This window comes from Acanthochromis polyacanthus, chromosome 23 (assembly GCF_021347895.1).
Source record: "Acanthochromis polyacanthus isolate Apoly-LR-REF ecotype Palm Island chromosome 23, KAUST_Apoly_ChrSc, whole genome shotgun sequence".
NCBI classification, from domain to species: domain Eukaryota; kingdom Metazoa; phylum Chordata; class Actinopteri; family Pomacentridae; genus Acanthochromis; species Acanthochromis polyacanthus.
Genome location: NC_067135.1, coordinates 23,936,710 through 23,961,473, shown reverse-complemented (window position 1 = coordinate 23,961,473; position 24,764 = coordinate 23,936,710). Strand labels below are relative to the sequence as shown.

Here is a 24,764-nt window from a genome sequence, read left to right as displayed (position 1 = left end):
CCAACCACCAACATTTCTCCAAGAGCATCAACATCAAATCCAGGAGGTCACAGAAGAACCCAGAGGAACATCTAAAGATCTGCAGACCTCACTGGCCTCAGTTAAGGTCTGTCTACATGATTCCACAATAAGGAAGACTCTGGAAGAAATGGATCCATGGGAGAGTTGGAAGAATCAAACCACTACTGACCAAAAAGAACATAAAGATTCATCTGGTATTTACAAAAAAATATGTGGATGACCTCTAAGACTTTTGGGATGACATCCTGTGGACTGATGAGTCAAAGGTGGAACTTTCTGGAAGACATGGGTCTGTTCCATCTGGTGTGAAGCTAATACTGCATTCCACAAGAAGAACATGATACCAGCAGTGAAACATGGTGGTGGTAGTGTGATGGTTGGAGGACCTGGACGACTTGTCATCACTGATGGAGCCATGAATTCTGCTCTCCATCAGAAAATCCTCCTGGAGAATATCTACCATCAGTCCATGACCTAAAGCTCAACACTAATGGTTTATGCAGCAAGACAAAGACCCAAAGACCAGCAGCAAGTCCACCTCTGAGTGGCTCAGAAAGAACTAAGTGAAGGTTCTGGAGTCAAAGTCTGGACTTGAATCTAACTGAGATTCTGTGACAAGAACTTAAAAGGACAGTTCATGATCTAAAACAATCTAATGTGACTGAATTCAAACTATTCTACAGAGAAGAGTGGAGCAGAATTCCTCCATGGTGATGGAAAAGACTGATCACAAGCTGGAACAAACATTTAACTGCAGTTGCTGCTGCCAAAGCAGTTATTAGGTTCTGAGGGGGTAATTACTTTTTCACAGATGTGATCTTCAATAAACCCATAATTTAAAAGTAGCATGCAGTGCTTTGTGGGTTTTCTCTGTATAATATTAAATAAATTTAAATGTTTGATGATCCAGAACATTTATGAAATCTGAAATAACAGAAGACACCAGGCGGCAAATACTTTTCCTAGTGCTAAAAATCCACTCAAACACTGCATATTATAAGTCTTGAAGCTTCCTGTGTCAGTTTGTTTATGAGTGCAAATGCAGTTCCAGGCTTCTACACTGGAGGTCAGCAGTAAAGAGATGTTTGAGTCTCTAAGACATAAGTCGTGAATTACCTCAGAATGAAGGACAAAAGGCTTTGGTTATGCATCGTATTGAGGAGCAGAAATCAGGGTTCTGCTGGATTTTCTGCTTTGGTTAAACATCAAGTTAAAAAGCAAAGCGACATTTAAGCTTTTAATGTTTAGTTTTCCCCTGGTAGTCTCCTTCCATTTGCTTTAAATGATGCTGCCAGAGAGAGTACTACCTGATAATCGTCTACATACAGTTTGACAGGGGAACCAGCCTTCTTTGCGGCGGTATAAACCAGTCTTCTGCTGCCGTGTGATGCCTGTTTAGACTTCAGATCACGTCCCATCATGACTGGATGAAGCCTGAGGCTAAACTGAGCCGTGTCCTCCTTGACCACTTGCTTCCTGATTCTCCACACACTCCATCACCCTCCTATACATTTAATCGACGGTCTCTGAGCCCCCGCCACGGCAGGAATTTTAGATAGACTTGATTAGATGCTAGCAGGTGTGACGCCTCCTTCATAGAATGCGTGTACAGCATGTTTCTTTCCCTGTCATTGTAATTATCTTCATTCTGTTTCAGTGAACGGGGCTGTTTCTAAGCTACTCGAACACCACGGGACTGGAGATGGTACAGTTTGTCAATTGGCCAATTTATGTCCTTGAAAAACATCTCAGCAGCTATTTTTGGGATTGAATCTGACTGAATCTCCTGCACTTTTATTACAACCAATAAAAGTTCAGTCAGATTCACTGAGGCTGACACTTCAGGTTATATTTTTAGGACATATTTTTCTACTTATTTTTTTAAATATATAATTTTTGGCCCTATTTTTCTACTAATTTATTATATTTTGAGGACATTTTGTCCTACTAATTCTTGTATTTTTAAGATGTATTTTTCTACTTATGTTTACATGTGTCCTAAAATATAAACATTTAATATTTTAGGGCACATGTTTCTGTGTTGGTTTGCATGTTTATTAAGATTTATTTTTCTACTTATTTTTAGATTTTTAGGTCATATTTCTACTGTTTTTATATTTCTAGAATATGTTTCTTTTACTTTTTAAATGTAATTTTAAGAAATATTTTTCTGCTTTTCTTTATATTTTTGGTTCTATTTTTCTACTTATTGTTTATAGTTTAAGGACATATTTTTCTACTTATGTTCACATTTTTAGATCAGATTTTCCTACTTATGTTTATATTTTCAGGAGAATTTTTTCCACTTATGTTTGCATTTTTAGGACATATTTTTCTCCTTTTTAAATAGATTTTTAGGACATATTTTCCCCTTATGTTTACATTTTTAGGACATATTTTTCTCCTTTTAAATAGATTTTTCGGACATATTTTTCTCCTTATGTTTACATCTTTAGGACAGATTTTTCTTCTTTTATCTCCTTCTGTTTCTAGGCCAGAAGCCCGGCGATGACTCCGTCCACAGCTCCCACATGGTTCTGGTCAGCACTCAGTCCCTCGTCAGCCTCCTGCTGCTGGTTCTGACCGCTATCCTGTCCGGTGGCGTCTACCTGTGGATCCTCAGATACGTCTGCATCGGCTGCTGCCAGCCCGTCCCGGTCGGCATGGAGACCGAGGCTCTGGCCGCGGTGGTGTGAAGCAGCTAGAGTCCGTCTGACTGAGTCAAAACCAGACAGGATGAACTGATTGAACTTCGTTTACAGGTGAATATAGAAATCTATGATCTGGCTTTGTCCACTCCAGAGCTCAAACGTTCATGACAGAAACGACATTCCTGTTAGGCTGAAACGAGCGATGTCATGTTCACTTGAATAGAAGATGAATTTATGTGTTTCAGTTAGTAACTGGTGCTCACGAATTGGTAGCTCTCGTCCCCCATAGCTGCACAGATCCCACGTTATTTCACCTGAAGGAAAATGTCCATAAGTTGTTGACGAGCTGAAGACGGACACAACTATAGAGGTTGTTTCAACAGAAAGTCTCTGTTTGGTCGTCATGAAAACTGGTAATAACCATCTTCTGTGTCAACCAATGAGTTTTTCATACATAAGCTTCAAGTAAACACGTCAGTAAACCCATTATCACATGTACAACACCAGTCAGAAGTTCGGACACACCTTCTCATTCAATGATTATTATTGATTTTAGTTGTTTAATACATTGCAGAATAATACTGAAGACAAATAAGGTAATATTCATCAAAGACATCATGAGCAGCTGAAGTTTTCTGCTGGTGGAGACCAAAACGGAGCGAAAAGGACAATAAACACTGAAGTAGCTTGACTCTAATTAGTATTAACATTGAAGTCAGTCTGGTGGATGAGTAATAAGGCCGCTTTCTGCTAAGATGTGGTCAGAAGTTTGGACACAAACTACAATGCAGATTAATACTGAAGATGTCAAAACCATGAAAGAACGCATGTGGGATTATGTAGTAATTGTGTAGTTGTCAATATTAATGTACACTGTGGAAAACAATTAAAATCAATAAAAAGCCATTGAATGAGAAGGTTTGTCCAAACTTCTGACTATGTGTTATTCCTCACCCAGCAGACTGACTTCAGTGTTCATTAGAGTCAAGCTACTTCAGTATTCATGCTCCTTTTAGCTCCATTTTGGTCGCCACCAACAGAAAACTTAAGTTGCTGGTGATATATTTGATGAATTTTACATTATTTAGACGGGTTGACATTATAGTGTTGGTAGTTGCATTGACAATGTGTTATAAATTTGCTAGATAGCTCAATATTTCTTCACTTTGAGGTCGTCTAGAGCAGCAAAATATTTTTTAATCTACCAACTTAAAAGGGCACATAACTCTTCTTTAAAAAAAAAAAAGTGGAAAAAAAACCGTATGTTTATGCGACCAATAAGTGAAGTCTGCTAACTCAGTTTAGCTTGTTAGCTGGTACATAATATTATTAGAAGTTGTCATAGCTTAAAAAGATTGATGCAAATTGTTTATTTGTTTATTTATATTCAGACAAAATGTTTCTTTTTTGGAAATGGGGATCATAATTCTTTGAAGGTTTGTCATCATTTCCATTGCCTGTTGTCATTTGATCTATTGTTAAAGTAAGAATGAATATTCGAGCAGCCTTTAAACTTCCTGTGTTCATTAACTAGTAATTAAATGTTTTATTTAATGCTCTTAAACTAAGTGTTTCAGATGGACAAAGACAAATCAATGAATGTAGAAATATAAATACTGAAATATGTAAAAACAAACAATATCTTTCTTGGTGTTAAATGGCAAGTAAAATAATATTAATAATTTATTTTTCAAGCATTTAGGCAAATAAAAATGTCAAAACACGACAAGTCCAGGTCTTTACCAGTGTCAGAATTAAATACCAGTACATTTATATAACAGTGCAATAGTTGCTGAACACACACATGAAAGCACAAATTACAAATATGCAAATGAACCAATTCAAGCAGTGGAAATGCTAAATAATGTAAATGAGCCCAACTAGGATCAACGTGAGCATATAAAAGCATAAAGATACAGAAATCCATGCTTTGTCTTTTACTCTACATGCACAAAGAACTGAAGATCCACAGACATGCCGTTGTCTATATGAATAAATGAAGATACAAATCAACGTTATGCTGCTTTTCTTCTGTTTGTCTGACCGGTTCTGTTCTATTTAAGTCATTTTTCAGTAAACTGTCTTGCTTTTAACGCCATATTTCTTTAAATAAACATGAAAACACCATTTCAGAGTGAAGACGGGCCAGTCCTCCTCAATAACACCAATTAAATGTGATAATTCTGCAGCTTCCTGTCCTCTAAAAACTGGATAAATGAATCAGCGATGTGAGGGAATTCTGATCAGCCAGGCCACGTTTGATGTTTTAGTCCAGAATTATTCATGCATAAACAAACCTCACAGACTTTATCACACACCAGGCTGTTGACAGGAGAATATATCTGAATCTATCTGAGAAGAACTTTAATTAATGAAGCTTTTGGCAGTTTTTGTTGATCTATTTCAGCATCAACAGCTGATCTGAAATCTGCAGCTGACGGACTGATGTGAACTTTACAGCAGAAAGACGCTGATAATTAGTGGTGATGAATTATTATCAGCATCTCTGAAAGCAACTCTAAAAGTCACAAACAATCTGGACAAAAAAAACACAAATTACATCAAGATGACTGTACAGAAAAAAACAATACTTTATTAATGCAGAAGTCTTTCCTTTTTATGTGCTGCTGTGCCATTTTCCTTGTGCCTTGTAACTCTATATTCATGTAAAAATACAATTTGTGATATTTAATGAATGTAAATTATTTAGGAAACATATATATATATATATATATATATATATATATATATGTTTTAAAAACTCGGTTTAATGGGATTAATTTTGATACAGTGCAACACTGAACTGGACTTAGTTTTATTTTTATTATTATTATTTTTAAATAAATAATTCAGTTTTGTTTTTATTTTATTATTATTCTACAATAAAATTTAAATTTTAAGTAAATCTTTATTTTATTGTATTTATACTGGTTTTATCTTGTGTTATTTTCCTCTAAATTGTTAATTTAATGTAAATAATTTATTTTCTTGTATTTGTTATTCATTTTATTTTATTATTATCTTACAATACACTGTTATAGAATGCGTACATTGTTACAAAAACATTGTTATATTGTTAATAAAACCCAAATAATCTATTTTGTTGTAATTGTGTTGTTTTGTGTTTACAAAAAAACAGTTTTTTTATCTTATTGTTAGTTTACAATAAATTCCAATTTAATGTAAATCATGTCTCTTGCTAAATTTATGCTATTTTTATTTAAATTAAATTATAATTTTCTAATACGTTTTTAATTTAACATAACTAATTTAGTACATTGTATTTATTTTTATTTTTATTAGTTTAAAATAAAATGCTAATTTGAATGTCAATGTTTTATTGTATATTTGTATTAATATTTATTATTGTGTTACAATAAATCATTCATCTAATATAAACAATTGTATTTATGTTGTTTTATTTTATTATTATTCTACAATAAATTGTTAATGTAAACGCATTTTGTTGTATTTATGTTGTTTTCTATCATATATTATTATTTTAGATCGTCTTATTTCCTATTATTATTGATTTGATATTGTTAAACAACATGAATAATACTTTTACTTACTCTGATTTATTAGTAACAATATAATTATTCAATTCAATTCAGTTTTATTTATATAGCGCCAATTACAGGTCAAATTGTCTCAAGTTGCTTTACAGAACCATAACTGAATATATTGTATATTTGATCCATTTTATTGTGAACTGGAAGAACCTGTGCTAAAAGTGCGATATGACTCAAAAGTGATGGATTTGACTGATTCCTTCTGTCTACAGTGAACTGAGACCAGGAAGACAGATGGGTTAAAGAATATACGCTCCATGAATCACTAGAAATACTGAGTTGATGCTGATTTATTGAACTATCACTGAAAAATGACACTCAACTCTTCCACAGAGGAAAGATTCTGATTCCTGTCAAAGATCCAGAGAAGAGGATGGAGTCTCTGGAGATGAAGTGCATTCAGGCTCCATTATAAATAAACAGGAATCAACAAAACAGCCTGAGAGAGCTGCATAGCCTTTATAAAACGGTGTTTAGAAGGTCAAAGAGATCTGTCAACGCCAAGGACCCGGTCATTTTATTGGAATCTTGTCCGTCTCGACTTATAATCTCCTTCAGAGGAAACTCTCTCTGTCCTCTGAAAGGTCTCGACACCCAGCAGCCGTCGGCATAGATCGTACTCCAGCTTCTCTATCCATAACAATCACGGTAATCACACTGGAAATGTCCGTCCTGACACGCTGCAGTCCATTTACACTTCATGGATGAACCGTGTGCACCTCGGGGTCCTTCAGAGTGCTTCCAGGTGATCCGATAATGGATTCACTCCTATCTGTCTCTGAGCACAGTGGCCTTGGGGCGAAGCGTCGGCTCCTGCAGGTGATTGACAGCCGCTGATAGGACCCTGAGCCTGTTGCCAAGGGCTACGGGGCGCTCCCCGCATCCACACATCCAGTTGCCATGGAAATAGGGAGTTCGGGCTTTCCACCTGCAGATGGCATCGCTGCACTCCGAGGGATGGAGAAGGCACCAGGACGGCTGTAAAGATGTTCACCCTGAGCTCACCTTCCTCTCCTCTGCAGCTCCCATCAGTGGAGGCTGTAGAATCCCTCTAATAATGTTTCTCTGACATTTATGAACTGTGTAAATAATATAATCTGAAACTGCCCTCATAGCGGTGTCTTTTGAGCTGCTGGAGCGATGAACTTCCCCACTTTGGGATCAATAAAGTTGATGTAATCTTATATTATCTTAGTTTATATTATCTTAGTTGATCTTATCTTTAATATCTTAGTATATCTTATCTTATCTTAGTTTAGCTTATATATTATCTTAGTTGATCTTATCTTAGTATATCTTATCTTAGTTTAGCTTACATATTAGCTTAGTTTACCTTTTCTTGTCTTAGTTTATCTCATCATATATTATCTTAGTTTATATTATCTTATCTTATCAGGTTAACTGTCTGCCTGTCGATCCATCCCTCATGTGCATCGTTGACTTTCAGTTTTGGTCTCATATCCTGAGATTGGAGATAAAATTAAAGTGAAAAGCTGCAGCTGTTACAAAAATCTTCTTTCTTGTCCTTTTGGCTTTTCCCTCCACAGAGAATCATCTGCTTCCATTCAACCCTGTCCTCTGCATCCTCTTCTCTCTCACCAACTAACTTCCTGTCCTCTTTCACTACATCCATAAACCTCCTCTAGGCTTCCAGTTCAAAACTCAGCGTCCTTCTACTGATAAATTCACCATCTCTCTGTCCAAACCATCTCAGTCTGGCCTCTCTGGCTTCATCTCCAGAACATCAAACATCCCTCTGATGTCCTCATTCCTGATCCTATCCATTCTGTTCACTCCCAAAGAGAACCTCAACATTTTAGTCTCTGCTACCTCCAGCTTTGCCTCCTGTCTTTTCAAAATATCGCTGCTCTCACCACCGTTTTCTACACTGTTCCTTTCATTCTTTTACAGCACATCTTGCACACACTTCTCCAGCTCTTTTCCACACTCTGCATCGCTTAAAGCCCTCCACCTTCTTTATCTCTACTCCCTGTAACCTCACCCTTCTTCCGCTCCGGTCCCTCCCATTCAGCAGCCGACACAAGAAAATAATCTGTCTGCTTGCATCCCACCGTCTCTCTAATTTCTGCTCATGAACTCTGTTTCTTTTGTACATATTTGTCGTCTTGATGCATGGCGTCTTGGTTTTGCCCCAATCGATCAGGCAGAATGACACATCCAATAACCCACATAGCTACAGAATATATCCACTTTGTGACAAGTTGTGACCGTTTTCCACAATGTAAACTGATCAGTTCCAACCCCACAGTGTCTGAAATAGCATTTCCATCTATATCCCTGATTTTCCTAACTGGAATTCTGAATGGATGGCTGGTTTTACTCCTTTGAGACTCAAGAGAAACAAAGACCTGACTGGCTCTACAGGGAGCCAAAAAAAGGTTCTGAAACTGGTCGATGTTCCTCCATTTCTGCCCTCTGATTGGTTCCCCTGTCTTAACCAGCTGTATCATCTGTGATCTCCCTCTGTTCTCGGTCCTTCCTGGTGCTTTACTTCATCCAGTTCCAGTTGATTGAATTCAGCGTTGTTATGACACGAGAGAGATTGTTTTTCCTCCAGAAAAACTGGGAACCGAGCACCCGCACCGCTAACCACTTCCATCTACCATGGTTTCGTTTCCTCTTTTGTGCAGCATTCATGTTTCTGTGGAGGCGACCCACTGACTGAGTGAATGAGTGAACGCCCAGACGCTCATGTAGGTATGTTCACGTGTATACATGCCTACATGAACACCCAGATCTACGTATGTCTACGTCTACCCGACAGGGTCAGGCTGTTGGTGACTAAACGGCATCCTACCAGTTCTCACAAGAGAAGTGGTGAGGAGGTTGGCTAGACACCATGATGGATTTAAAGGGCACCAGCTCAGCAGAGCCAATGGTGGCCATCTAGCAATCCCCACTGCGTTGTGGTCCCCCTTTTTGAGGGGGAAGACGTCAGGAGTAAACCTCTAGGAAAAATCCGGAGTCAGAGTCCCTGAGGCAATTTGATGTTGCAATCAACTTCGTTCTGGCAAACTCCTGCGATGTCGCTGCTGCCTAACTGTAACGGCCCTGCTGTTCCTTTGGATCCATCACTGATGGAGAGAAGGGGGGGGGGGGGGGGGGGCGTGCTGCATGGGCAACAGCTTGTCCCCGATTTAACATTGCCCAGGCTTAAATCCAACACCACCAGGATGTACACCCATGATCAAACCTGATCGACAGAGGACTACTGCCATGTCTACGCGTATACATGCCTACATGAACTGCCAAATGTAGGCATGTCTACATGTATTCATACTTACATCAACACCTAGATGTTCATGTAGGTATGTCTACATGTATACGTACCTACATGAACACCCAGATGTAGGTATGTCTTTGTGTATATATACTTTCCATTAGAACACCCAGATGCTCATGTATACAGGTGAACTTGTGTTCCTGACAGCTCATCTTGGGGAGGGTTTTCTCTCCAGCTGAGCAGACGGGAGGTCAGTGGAGGTCAAAAGCAGCGGTGGTGGTTCCCAAGACTTCACCTACTGCAGAATTTCCCAGCCGGGCGGGAAATACTGCAAACTGAAATGAAACCGAGAGCGAAGTACCTGACAGGAAGACCTGCGACCGTCACATGCATGCCAGAGTTCTGGTTTCAGTCAGACACTTTCCGTCACATTTGCAATCATTCTGGTGTTTCTTTTTTGCATAATGACATTCTGCTGTGGTGACTGGGACCTGCATCCTGCCATCTAACTGCATGCAGCAGACTCCAGTGTGTGAAATTCAGCCTCCTGCCGCCAGATATTTGATTTATTCATCCCTCAGATCCGCCGTGATGCCCACCGGGCGGTGAGCTGTGCAGCATGAGCGGTTCCCACTGATTTTTCCAGCACACCGTGTTCCATATAGTCTGGAGTCAAACAAGGACACGGTGTCTGAGGAATTATTCAATACCACCTTAAATTTGGATTAGTGCGGCGCCGAGAAACGGGCTTTGATGAAGAGAAGGCGCAGAGATTCAAGGCGGCCTGGTGTCATAATGCAGCAGAAAAGCCTCCACCGAGTAGAAAGATGTGAAATTTGATGCGTTTGTTTTAAAAATTCCTCCACAATTGTAACCGTGACACCTTAAAAGGAGCACTCACTCCTCAAGTCTGGGCCAATGGACCCTGGATGCGTTCAAGAACTGTGGGAAAACAGCAAATGAGCCCACATCAGCTGAAATTTTCCTCTTTTCTTTTTTTATTTGCTGAAATGTAACAGCAGTTCATCAAATGTCCATATTTTGACAGTTTGGTTTGATTATAAATCAATTAAAACGCCACAAACTAAAGTGTGTGTTTCAAGTTTACTTTATCTAAGAAGTTTTAACACCTATTTGTCAGAGAATTTTCATGTTTTTGACAATTGTTTTTTCACAATTTTGAAAGATGACAAAAAATGTAAAAGGCGCTCATCCTTTATCGTGTATTATTTAATCCAGCATGTGTGTCATACTCAGTCACATCTGCTACAAGCATTAAAATACAGATTTCAGGTGAGAAATCAATGATTTCACTATGGGCATCTTTCCCCCTTCCAACTAAAACAAACAAACACACACAAAAAAAACGAGGTAGGTAACTATTATATTGACACAGATAGAAATTCAACAGCATATTAACAGGAAAAGAAAATACACTAAAGCTAAAAACTGTGTAGATGATGTGCAGCCCAGCAGAAAAATATAAATCAAATAAAAAACGGGGACATTAGTAATGTGCAAACAACCAGAGATGTCCACTTATACATCTATATGTTCAGTTAACCAACCTGACAGATTTTCAAGGGTTGCTTCCCCAAACAAAAGAGCACAGAAGAGTAAATCCAGCCTGTATGTGTGTGTTGACTCAGCAGGGATAATATTGAATGAGAAAACCTTATCTACAGGAGAATAAATATTTGAAATTGGCGCAGCATGCTGGAGAGCCTCGCTGTATTATAGCATTTGGGATCGTCAACCTGGTGCATGAATTTTGCCGAAATGAAGACATTTTCTGTCAACAAATTGGTGCATAAAATTCATCAGAATGAAGGAAATGATGCGTTTAATGTCTCGCCTCGCTGTTTAAATAAACAGAACCATAGCCCATACGTTCATCAGACTTGTGCTGCAGCTGAAGAAGGTTTTCAGTGTGGAGAAATGTGTCAGGTTGATGTTTTGTTTGATATATTATCCATCAGTGCACACTGCGTCATCTGGAAGTTGTTTGTTTTTTCCAACCATGACTCCAAAACCCAATTTATAGCAACATAAATCAAATAAGTGTTGTTTGTACGATGATAGTGCTTCAATAGAAGACAACGGGACTTCTTTGTGGTTCTTCAAGGCATTTCATCTTTTATCCAAGAGGCTTCCTCGGTTCCAACTAGTAGATAGGGACCTCTGGGTATGCATTGTCATCCTCAGATCATATGGTTCATGGTCAGTTAATGACACAAGACTCAGATGCTTTGAGATGTGAATGGTGGTGGAGCGACCTAGAACTGCATTATAAGTACCTGATAAGTGGTGCTGTAGACACCATCCTCTGTTTACCAGCTTCCTTCATCTGCTCCTATACATACACTACCATTCAAAATTTTGAGATCACTTAGAAATCTTCTATTTTTTTCAATGAAGATAGCATTAAATAAATGATAAATCCAGTCTAGACATTATTAATGTGGTAAATGACTATTCTATCTGTAAACAGCTGATTTTTAATGGAATATCTCCATAAGGGTACAGAGGAACACTTCCAGCAACCATCACTCCTGTGTTCTAATGCCACATTGGGTTAACTAATGGTGTTTAAAGGCTCATTGATGATTAGAAAACCCTTGTACAGTTATGTTAGCACATGAATAAAAGTGTGAGTTTTCATGGAAAATGTGAAATTGTCTGGGTGACCCCAAACAGACAGCAACATTCTGGACAAAAATGGTTTGAGAGAAGAATTAAAGAAGCCATTTGTCTTAAACTGGAACAGGAAATTCTAAACAGACAAGATGGCCTGTAACACTACTTATCAGGTACTTATAATGTAGTCTTGAGTTCCATTCTCAAGCAGTTCCACCACCGTTCACACTTGGAGACATGCGAGTCTTGTGTCAGTAATGGCCAATGAGCCATGTGAGTGAGAATACATACCCAGGAATTAAATTTCTGTTAAATTAATCAACTAATAATTTTAACATTAGCGTAGGCATCTTGGACATCATTTTAAAAATGGGATCAAACATTTTTAAAAAATGAAAATGGAATGCTTAAACGTACAGAAAGTTAGTTATTTAAATACTACAGCTAAAACTCTACAACAATATATACATTTTCCTATCATATTTTGTTTTCTATCATATTCTATTTTTCTATAATATTCTATTCTAATTCCTTGTTGGTTAAAGTCTATCACCTTGTTTAAACCAAATAATCATTTTCATTGACTTTGATTAAAAAAAAAATCATCTGCATATAATGACACTTTCTGTTTCTGTTGCCGATATATTTACACAGAGAGGTCATATTTCAATAGATAGATACATAGACATCATCCATCCATCCGTCCATCCATCCGTCCATCCATCCGTCCATCCATCCATCCATCCATCCATCCATCCATCCATCCGTCTGTCTGTCCGTCCATCCAAGGTTAAGTTGCAACAGTAGAATTAATTATGCAAATTCACCAGACTAATTTAAATATAAAGACTATACTACATATAATTCCCCAATGAACTGAAGGTAAATCCTACATTATTAACTTCGCAGGTTGAGGTTAATTCTATGAATCTCACACAGGGTTGTAGTTGTGTAAATTCCGTGCCGGTGCCTTGGCCCTGAATGCAGCTCGGTTGTGAGATCAGCTGATTTTTTACGCTGCCATTTTGTCCGGCGGAGCAGCGATCAGCCAGTCAGTCCTACCGAGAACCCAGCGAGACTTCTACCTAGCGGCACCGGACCACCCCGTCGGATCCAGAACCAGCCCAGAATGTGGTGGCGGCATCCGGAGGACAGCACCAACTGAGCCTGAGCACCGCGAACGGAAAGCACCAAGCCACCGGAGCTGTCATTTTTAACTCGGCGGGTCCGCCGGCTGCTCTCCCCGGTCACAGACTGCTCAGACTCCCCGGCTGGCTAGCTAACCCCCGCTAGCTGCTCGGCTAACACCCGCCGCTCCTCGCCGCTCGTCTACCCGGGACAAACCGCATCTGTTCCGGCTGTCAGCGTCCCAGTCGCCCGCTAGGAGCTCCGGACAATGCGCTGCTCGTTCGTGGGCGACTTTTCACGGCCGTGGGGGGTTTTAACGCACACTTTGCCCAGCGACTAGTGATAGCTCGGCGGCTCCAGCTAACAAGTTGACGTGGAGGAGGAACTGGAGTTTTTTTTCTACTTCTTTTCTTTTTTTGGATTGTCGAGATTGCTGTTGATGTTGTCCGAGCTGTGATTCCACAAGGATTACTTTTTACACCCACCAACAGGAGGGCTTTCCCCACGCAGGTCACTAACCAGCCAGTTAGCTATGTTTATTTGCGGTCAGAAAGTATTTTCAAGTGTTTCCAGATTCCACAGTGGGACTCTTTCCTGGTTCGAGTGCTGCAGCGGAAACATTAGCTAACACAGACTAGCTCCCATCGGTGTCGTCGTGTTTCTAGATAGATAGACGGAACTAACTGTTGCCAAACTATTGAACTATCAGCTGCTGATTGTGTTTTTTTTTTTCTGCACCTGGAGACCAGCTGACTGATCCAAACCTCCACTTCCTCCAGCTGACCGTGAAGTCACGTTGAGTTCGGATCGTTATCGAGATATTTTGTTTTCTATCCGTTTTTGAGAGCAGAACCAGCAGAGATGTCGGGCCAGTCTATCACGGATCGAATCGCGGCAGCTCAGCATAGCATGACCGGCTCGGCCATCAGCAAGGCGGTGTGCAAAGCCACCACGCACGAAGTGAGCGGACCCAAGAAGAAGCACCTGGACTGTGAGTATTTACTGTGAGACAGCCGCAGGGCTCCAGGAGCAGACACACCTGTCCTCTGGCCTCACATTCCTTCACTACACCTGGCTGGTTGGACGGCGTCAGGATCATAGTCTAAATAGGATGTAGGGACCACAAAACCTCATCTACCTCATTGTTTTTATCATGTCCGTGAAACTACTGACACATGTCATGTCGCTTATTTTATTTACCAGCTATCTTTCTGATTTTGAGCAATCCTTTAATCTAGAACTGTGCAAAAGATGGCAAACATGCCATAAGCTTCAAGTAATGACTATTTATCACCATTTGTTAGTCTGATGACTGCTTTCTTGGTGAATACATGAAGTGTTTTGACTAAAAAATGGCAGAAAATAGCTCAAGGCAATGTCTTTACATGATACCTTCATCTGATGTAACGGCAGTCAAATTGAATGTATTCCTCACATTATCAGGAAAACAGTGAAGAGGCTGTGGAAGCAAGGAAAACTCATTTACCTTAATGTGTTTCTCTTGTACAACAATCAGTGACATCTATTAATTTTAAGACACTAAAGTCAATTCTTCTTATCTTCTAATCTTACTATATTTTCCAGGTATCTTTTGGATTTTTGAGCAGTCCTTTGGTCTAGAACTGCACAATAGATGGCAAACATGTCATTAAATCTAAAATTAAAGCAGCACTTAGTAACTATTTATCACCATTTGTTAGTCTGAACACTGCTTTCTTGGTGAATCTATTCACTGCTGTGACTAAAAAATGTCAGAAAATAGTGATAAATGGCCAACATAATGTCCCATAGCTCAAGACAATGTGTTTAGATGACACCTTCAGATGATGTCACTGCAGTCAAATTGAATATGTTGTCTAGACTATCAGGATCATAGTCTAAACAGGAAGTGGAATCAAGAAAAACTTTAAGACACTGGAGTCATTTCTTAACCTAAATCTTACTATATTTTCCAGCTATCTTTTGGATTTAGGAAGTGCACAAAAGATGGCAAATGTCATTGAGTATAAAATTAAAGCTGCAACTAGTGAGTATTTCTCATCATTTGTTAGCCTGACGACTGCTTTCTTGATGAATCCATTGACAGTTTTGACTGAAAAATGTGAGAAAATAGTGATAAATGACCAACATAATGTCACATAGCTCAAGGCAATGTCTTTAGATGACGCCTTCAGCTGATGTCACTGCAGTCAATTGAATATGTTGTCTAGACTATCAGGATCATAGTCTAAACAGGAAGTGGAATCAAGAAAAACTCATCTACCTCAATATTCTCCTCATGTACATGAAACAAGTGACATCTATTAACTTTAAGACACTGCAGTCATTTCTTAACCTAAATCTTACATTTTCCAGCTATCTTTTTGATTTTTGAGCAATCCTGTGGCAAACATTAGCCTAGCCGCGCTAGACAACCCACGGCAACTAATTTAATTCTCTGCCAGGGTGGGTCTAGTTACCCTCCATAAGGCTCGAGGTTGGATGCTCCTAAAACTGGCCAGACGAATCACCATGAAGTGTAGAGTCAGAAGGCGGGCGTAACTAAGTGACGACAGAGGTGCGACGAATCTGACAGAAACAACTAGCCTAGCCACGCTAGACAACCCACGGCAACGAATTTAATTCTCTGCCAGGGTCGACAACAAAAACAACAACAGTCGTTGAGCTCCATTAGCACCGACTCTGAATAATCTTTTTGTTAACATGTCTGTAATATACTTGAGCTTCACCCATTGACTGTATAAATACGGCTTCACCGAACTACCGCATCCTCTGATTTCCGGCACTCTAGGAGCCTATTCGTTGCGCTGATTGGTTGTATACCTACCCAATTGCTGCAGAGTGATTTGATAGACAACCCTTTAGCCCGCCTCCCTCCCTGTCCAGCGTGCCTAGACCGTCTTCAGAGCATGGGTCTAGCACGGCTAGGGTAGGCAAACATGTCATTGAGTATAAAATTAAAGCTGCAACTAGTGAGTATTTCTCATCATTTGTTAGCCTGACGACTGCTTTCTTGGTGAATCCATTAACTGCTTTGACTAAAAGATGTCAGAAAATACTGCAAAATGGCCAACATAATGTCCCATAACTCAAGGAAATGTCTGAAAAATGTAATCAACATTATTATTTTGCCTAGATTATCCGGAACACAGTGCTTGCAGGCTGTGGAGACAGGAAAAACTCATCTACCTAAATGTTATTTTCGTGTACAACCAATCACCTGCTCATAAAGACTCAACAAGTGACATCTATTAGCTTTGAGACACTGGAGTCAATTCTGATCAATATATTTACTTGCTCTATTGGATTTTGAGCAATCCTTGGGTCTAGACCTGCACGGATATTGGCAAGTAGGTGTTTAAGTCTAAAATTAAAGCTGCAACTACTGACTATTCATCACCCTTTGCTTGTCTGTTAATGTTAAGGCTTAAAAATGCCAGGAAATTTTAAGGAAGCCTCTGATTTAGAACTACCAGGAAAGATGGCAAATGTTCTTTTAAGTATTAAGTTAAAGCTGCATCTAATGATTTTACCAGTGACAAAGCCAAACTGCTTGTACTGGGAGTTTAAGTGGAGGCCATTACTCAAATTGCAGTGGCACAGAAACTATATTTATTTAATTTGCTTTCAGTTCTGTGAGCCCTGTACGCATCCACCATGGCTCTGCCCCTGATTATTTACACTATTTGTGGTAATCCATTAACGTTAAGACTTTAAAATGTTAGAAAGCAGTGAAAAAGCCCCAACACATTGTCCTCCAGCCCAAAGCGACATCTTCAAATTACATCTGCCACTAGTCTAACTGTAATTAAAGCGAGTGTGTTCCCTAGATTCTCACTTCTTATCTCTGCCAGTCCTCTCAAGCTTCCTCAGCATTGGTTCCATGAAGTTGGCCAAATATCTCGAGTGTTTTTCTGCAAAAGATTAAAGATCCAAGGCTAAGTCTTAACAAACTCCCCATTTCCTGAAACCTAAGCGCTATTTAGCATATGATAGAAAACCATGGTCTTGGGCTTTTGTATGTCTAAGCTGTGGTCTAAGAAGTAGTTTTTCATTTGATATTGATAACCTGAGAGATCACTGGTTATTAAATTGGGAAAAAACAGCCAAAAACTGCTCATTATAAGTTCTCATAATCTGCCTGACTAATTTTAAATGCTCTTTTAATCTGATAAACAGTCCAGAACTGAAAGGTATTAATCATGAGTTTAGGGATTTTCTGGCTCAGAAAGGAGCATTTTCTACTCATTGATTTTACTGTCTACATACAGTAATTGCAATAACTTTGTGTTTCCTTATTTTACAGAAATCAGTGCATTTTGCTGTTATTTCTGACCATTTGATAAACAAAAACACACATTGTACTCAAGTAAGTAAAAAAACCCAATCAACAAAACTAGTTTAAACAATTAAAAGGCTGCTGGTTGCAGATTTAAACCTTTGTACAGCAAATGACTAACAAAAATACAACAATTTGACACTTTTTGTCTTGAAAAATGAGCAAAATAATCGATTTAAAAAACAAAAAACATCCACAAGAGTCGCTACAATCAGCAAACCCTTACAAATGAGTTGCCCTGCTATCCGCTATCTGTTTTGTCAGGTGATGAATTTGATGCACAATGTGAGAAAATCAAACACGTCTTCTCATTTGCGAAGCTGCGACCACCAGCTGTTTGCGCGACAATACGCGACTTCCATGAAAAAACACCAAGCGTTGTGGGGTCTGGCTCGGTTACAAAACTCTTGTAGCAGGTTCCTGTTGTGCAGACTTCAAGGCAAGTCACCAGCGGAGATAACAGAACGAGTGACAGAAGCAAAAGAAAGCAGTCTTTCATCAGACTTCGCGGCCCAGGAAAGATGTACTGCGCTTATCTTGTTTCCAAGGAGAGACAAAAAGAAAGACGGAGCTGTAGACTCCGCAATCTCACAGATCACGTTCAAATTTTTCTCAGCTCTTGTGGCCTTTATTTGTCACGAAAACCTCTTAGAGACCACTTCCAGCTTCTAGTCAGCGTTTTACAGGTCATTCAAGAACTGGAGGACATTTGGGCTTCAAAAGTTTTGAAAAATTAACCTTCTCTTTTACAATTCTCTGCTCCATATTCATCAGTAATAGGTAATAATTGCTCAAAGGCTTGATTGGCTCAGCTTCCACATCAGTGGTACCATTTTTATTCCATGTTTTATTTGTTGTTTGCTAACCCTACTCTAATCACAGTAACAGGGTTGCTAATCCATGCTAATGTTAGCTTTTTCTCAGCAGTAGAAGCTAGATATGTAGCTCGCTGTTACTGCCGACCAAGAGGACAAACTGACTGATGGGAAACAGTCAGGAAAAAGGGCGTTTCATGTGATTCACTGTTTTCTTCTTCTTCTACCAGCAAAAAAGGCTATGCTGACAGGGTTGTTGTGGGACACACATTCCATGCATAATAATTATTAAAATATCATGTTGATTAAAAAAAACAAGAAAGATCAATGAAGGAAATAACACCACAATTGGAGATATAAATTTCATTTTAGCTGTTTTATTTGAGATTCAATTTGGTCATCAGGGGGGTAGGGCAAGAGAAAAACGGCATTTTAGGGGTATTTAAAAATATATTCAAGCATTCTTTTCCCTTGTTTTTTTTAGACTTGGTCTCAGGACAAGAACATTTACACAACTGCATGTTCTAGTGCTTTGTACACGGGTGGGATGTAAAATGTCCTCCAATTCTGCAGCGATCCTTAGTTAGCTAATTGATCCCTGATTGTTGCTCACTTTGTAGCAAAGGTTGGGTAATTGTACCGGTACAACCCACTCAGATTAAGCGTGAGTCATAATGAAGGTGGCGGTGATACAAATGGACCAAACACAAAAGAAAAGAGAGACTGAATTAAGGGATGGATTTGAAGTCAGAATGAGTCACAAAAGTGCGTTTCCACAGTCGACGTTACTGCGACTTAAATGTGCTGAAGTTCTGTTTTCCGGAAACTGCCTTTGTCGGCGCGGTCTGCACATGTTTGATCGATGCCTCGGCTCAGCTGCCTCACATCCGTCAGCTCCTCCTCGCTCACAAGACTCAGCTGCTGACGTCCAGAAGAAAGTCGTGCATTGTCTCGGCTCCTCTCGTGAACCTGGACATACCCTAACGGCCAATACACCACGTCAAGCTTAATCATTGCAGGTTATTGATTTCTCTGTGAGGCTGACGACCTCGGCGGGGCAACGGTCAGCGAGCGGCAGAGGCCTGATTGTCATGTTGTATGTCTGTCTGATGATTTCACCATGTGGCGTTGTGTACGGCTGTCAGGTTCGCTGTGTTGCTGGTGTTGTGAGGAAGCGAAGGCAGGTTATGAGGCTTGTTTGTCATTCAGTCGGGCAGGTAGTCGATTTGTGAGTCAGTTAGCAAGGAGGGGATGCATGCAGGAAGAGTGTTCAATCACTGTTCAGTCAACTAGGCAGCCGTGAGATCCGACTATCTAGTAAAGTAGTGAACACAGGCAGCCGGATGTGGTGGTTTGTTCAATAAAATCTAATTATCTGCTCACACAACTGATATGAATGCAACCAGAATGTTGCATTGGAAGTATAAGGGACTTATTCACTGGTGCAGTAAAAGCCAACAATACTCCACGATTCCTAACAAACAATACCCAATACGTTGTCTTTAAATGATGTCTTCAACTGATGCAACTGCAATCAAAATGAATATGTTGCCTAGTTTATCAGGATCATAGTCTAAACAGGAAGTGGATACAAGAAAAACTCATTTACTTCAATGTTTTTCCTCATGTACATGCAACAAGGAATGACATACAGCCATGGCCATAAGTTTGGACACAAGTACCATGATGCTTGTGAATCTTAGAAAATACCACAAAATTGTCACTTACAATATAAATACCAGTCATAGCCATCAACCAAAATGAAATATATTTCATTTTGGTTGATGACAAAATTGTAAGTGACAATTTTGTGGTATTTTCTAAGATTCACAAGCATCATGGTACTTGTGTCCAAACTTATGGCCATGGCTGCATATTAACTTTAAGACACTGGTGTCAGTTCTTATCATAAAAATTGTTATATTTTCCAGCTATGTTTTTGATTTTTGAGCAGTCTAGAACTGCACAAAAGATGGCAAACATCACTGAGTGTAAAATTAAAGCTACAAAGCTAACAAACAAAGTAGACGTTGTGCCTAATCATTTTCATTATTAATTCTGTAGAAATTACCATTAAGCTGGGATCAGATGGTTGCAAATGATAATTGGTTAACAATACAGTTACTGGAGAGGAATTGGATCTTCAAAGGTGTATTCTTTTGGACATGCTTCCTCAGACGAATTAAATATTTCTTTAATAGATGCCTTTATGCAGGGCCGACACTGAACACAAAACTGTTCGTTAAGCTAGCCGCACCAGGTACAAGAGTGGTATTTCAAAATGTTGTGGAGATCTTACGAAATATAGGAATAGTGGATTGTGGTCTTCTACACAGACGTAGATCATACAGTGTTTATATTTTAAAAATTTAACTAATGTCTACGTCGTATAAAACAAAATTCCATTTTTTGGTTTGTTTTTTTTAGCCACTCCCAACTTACCTCTACCATTATCTACTTAAGTCCGCTAATCGTAACTTACCCACATTGCAAAAACTCGGAGACAAACTTGGTGTTTGTTGTTAATGTGCTTGGTCTAAAGATCGAAGACACAGCAATCCCCAAACAAAAGCTCACCGTCTTGCTTTGACTGGCTGTGCTGCAGATGTAGTCGGTGAAAAGATTTATTCACAGGAGAATGAAAAATGAATGAAGCAGTTCCCCCAACCATCTGCCTCCTGCGAACAAAAGTCTGTGAAGTTACTGGATTTTAGGTTGCTGGACGTACAAGAGACATCAGCAAGATCAGAAAAAGACTTAATAACAGGCCAAAAATATGCTTATTTAATGTGTGGAGGAACACAACGTGACTGAATCACCAGCGGGTTCCCGACTGAACAGCCAACCTGAATTATAGCCCAACAAACCTTTTAAATGATAGGATTCGTTAGGGATAATACATGACTCGTACATCCTATGATTACAACAGAGGAGGTTAAGAAGTGTCGTTCAGAGTCGGGTCACTTCATGTTCCTCACTCAGACGTATGAGATCGGTCGGTGCCTGAAGGTTTAAGGATCTACTAATAGAGATTATGGAGACGGGATTAATTAGAATCTAATGGCAAATCAAACTGTGTACTTTCTTTCATGTCATAAAGGTGAGAGATCACAGTTGATCTGCTAGAGTAGGGGTGTCAAAATTATGGTACTTCAGGGGCCACATTCAGCCCAATTTGATCTCAAGGAGACAAACCATAACCACAACTCCAAACTTTTCCTTTGTTTTAGTGCAAAAATGCTCACATTTAAGGAAATATCTCAACAAAACATTATGAACAATCTGAAATTTCTCAAGTAAAATAAGTTCAGTTTCAACATTATGCCTCAGTTTATCATTTACACATTAAAACGTCCAGATCACAGTGTTGCTGCAAAGGAACACAACATTTAGTCACAGGTATCTGGAACTGAATGATACAGTATTTTACTTGATGATCAAAACACAAAAGTCAGACAAAAAAAGACAAAGCGTGTAAAAAATGAGACACAAAATGACGAAAAAGAGACAAACCACACGAAGCAAAACAAGAGACCAAAAATTTGACCAATAAATGAACAAATGACAAAAACCAGACCAAAGATGACAAAAGCAAGAAACAAAATGACTATAAAATGGACAAACACAAGTGAGACAAAAAGGGAACATAAAACAACAAAAACGATACGCAAAATGACAAAAATGAAAAAAAAAACACAAACGAGACAAAAAGGAAACCCAAAACAGCAGAATGACAAAAACACAAGACAAATGACAAAAATCAGACAACAGTCAAAATATTACAAAAACTAGACACAAAATGACAAAAGAACAATGAGCCATATAGTATTTTCCTTCATGATCTAGAAATATTTTGGAATTTATAATTTTACTAATTTACAATCTGCAATGTTCTCTGTAATTTTTACACTTTTCAGAGTCGTCCAACAGGCCGGATCAGACCCTCTGAAGGGCTGCTTTTGTCCTGTTCGCCACATGTTTGACACCCTTCTGCTAGAGTTAAATCCATTTTTACATCCTGAGCTTCATTGCAGCTGTCACGGTTTTCAAAAGAAGTCCTATAAAGTTCTTTTATTATGTAGATTTTTTTGGTTTCACACTCTCATGCATGATATTTGCATTGCAGCTTAATTATCACATATGTTCTCCTAGAATGCGACCTCTCTGATTAGTAATTAATTCTTCTAATGTGCATGCAATGTTACGTCTTACCCATGAATCTGACATGTTCAATTACACCAAAAGATTAACACAAAGGAGTCTGAAACGGTTTTGACTTTAATTCAGAACTGCATCCATGCATCTGGGTGGTTTTACTGTTCAACCACTAAGACACAATTGAGAACATTCAGGTGATTTTTCTCTGCCCAAATGCTGCAATTCTGACAGTTTTGAAACCTCTGCCGGTGGAGGGTTGCTAAATAACTGCCGTCCTCTGCAGCAGCACGCTAATCTAATCTCAAGTTGTCACTCAGGATGTCTTTAAAATGAATCCAGGAGTTCGTCCAGATCCAGATGCTGCAGGCCTGAACAGAACAGTTGGCAGCTCAGTCAGCCATCCAGCTAGCTAGCATGTGAGACCACTAACAAGTCCATCAGTTAGTGAGCCGTATGCCTGCAGAGTCATTTATTAGTTGTCAGGAAAAACCCCTGTGAACCTGACAGGCTTCGATGCTGAACACCCAGGTTAGGCTGTGTTGTCTGTTTCTATCCCCACGTCCGTTTTTCACAGTCGGAGCTTCACGCCTCTGCATATGCACACATATAAACACATAACCATCATTTTCTACCACTCTCCCCTTGGCACAAATTCACCGCGAGCAGCTGTGACTGTCTGACAGCAAGCTGTGAATGATCTCACCGGCATATTTGCATCTAGACCCAATAACCGAATGGCCCTGGCAGCAGCCCGTCCTGTCAGCGCTGCCAGCAGTGAGCATGTTAGGGCCAGGAGGGCCGCCATTAGCCGTGACATTCACGCACCGCCGGCGAAAATAAGTGCCGCTTTAAAGCCGTTTAGTGTCATGATTGGGGCTGTCCACCTCAATTAACCCCAGCATGTGAGTCAGCGGCAAAAATCGCCAGTCTGTCCTGACAGTTTTGAAAAGCTCTCCTGTTTGCGCAGATTAGCGCCATAAAAATCAATGACAGAGGGTCAGAGCGAGGAGAAATGTGTCTGTTTCTGTTTGCATGCCGGCTTGCAGTTTGCAGGTTGTCAAGGTAAGAGATAATTGTTTCTTAAATCCAGCCTTTACAAGCATCTAAGTCAGGGGTGTCAAACACGTGGTCCATGGGCCAAAATCCAGCCCACAGGATGACTTTGCAAAGTGTAAAAAAATCACAGAGAAGATATGTAAAACTGTAAATTTAAAATAATTGCTAGGCCTATTTGTTTGTACATTTTTTTCTATTTTCGCCTTTTTACTCTATGTAGTTATTTTTACTCTGCCATGGAATATAGCGGAGTTATGACTATTGGTGTCTGTCTGTCTGTTAGCAACATTACTCAAAAATAGGCTAACGGATTTTAATGAAATTTTCAGGGAAGATCAGAAATGACACAAGGACCAAATGACTAGAGTTTGGCAGTGGTGTGGCTTATAGTCCACCGATTTGTTAAAGATTTCTGTCTCATTGCGAGATGGCGTCACGGTGTCACTGTAACCATGACAACAAGTGAACACTACATCAGCTGCCTGCTCACGATCACGATTGTGATCCTACTACAAATCCACCGCTGAGGACTTATCGGGACTTATCTGTCTGAAATGATACAAGGACCAACTGATTAAACTGTGGGGGGGGGTTCTGAGTCCCATCAATTCCCGCTGTCTGCTATATATTTAGGAGACGTGATTCGATATCCGTACGTACAATAATAATGGTTACATTTATATAGCGCTTTTCAAGACACCCAAAGTGCTTTACAGTGAATCCATCATTATTCACACATTCTCACTCTGGTGGTGGTAAGCTACGTTTGTAGCCACAGCTGCCCTGGGGCAGACTGACGGAAGCGTGGCTGCCAATCCGTGCCTACGGCCCCTCCGACCACCACCAACATTCACACGCATTCATACACCAGTGTGAGAGCACTGGAGGCAAGGTGGGTTAAGTGTCTTGCCCAAGGACACAACAGCACATGACTAGGCGAGAGCGGGAATCGAACCGCCGACCCGCTCTACCACCTGAGCCACAGCTGCCCCTATTACTGTTACTGGCTTGTACCTTCACGTTCAGAAATTGAATACTCGCAGCAGTGAGTGGGTGGTTGATTCGGAGATGCGTCCTTAGGTTAGAGGTGTTTCCATCTCTCGCGATCACCTTTTGATTGCACAATTTACAAATTGCTTCATC

At 39.7% G+C, this 24,764-nt stretch overlaps 1 protein-coding gene and 1 long non-coding RNA gene across 8 annotated transcripts in view; both read left to right on the top strand.

The window, feature by feature from the left end:
- The window catches only part of LOC127532457 (uncharacterized), a 28,800-nt gene extending 24,115 nt beyond the window's left edge, over nucleotides 1-4,685 (top strand). The window contains exon 2 of the long non-coding RNA XR_007939899.1: nucleotides 591-4,685. This is a non-coding gene — a long non-coding RNA (uncharacterized LOC127532457). The remainder of the gene's footprint in view (nucleotides 1-590) is intronic.
- Nucleotides 4,686-13,135: 8,450 nt separating this feature from the next.
- Nucleotides 13,136-24,764, top strand: part of si:ch211-200p22.4 (phosphatidylinositol-binding clathrin assembly protein) — a 119,210-nt gene continuing 107,581 nt past the window's right edge. For 5 of the 7 annotated variants that reach the window (XM_051944153.1, XM_051944152.1, XM_051944155.1 and 2 more), the window contains exon 1: nucleotides 13,137-14,244. In XM_051944153.1, coding sequence (XP_051800113.1) covers nucleotides 14,115-14,244 — 130 coding nt within the window. In that variant the 5' untranslated portion in view covers nucleotides 13,137-14,114. Of the gene's footprint in view, nucleotides 14,245-24,764 lie in introns of all 7 variants that reach the window. The other 2 variants (XM_051944151.1, XM_051944149.1) reach the window with 1 other exon arrangement.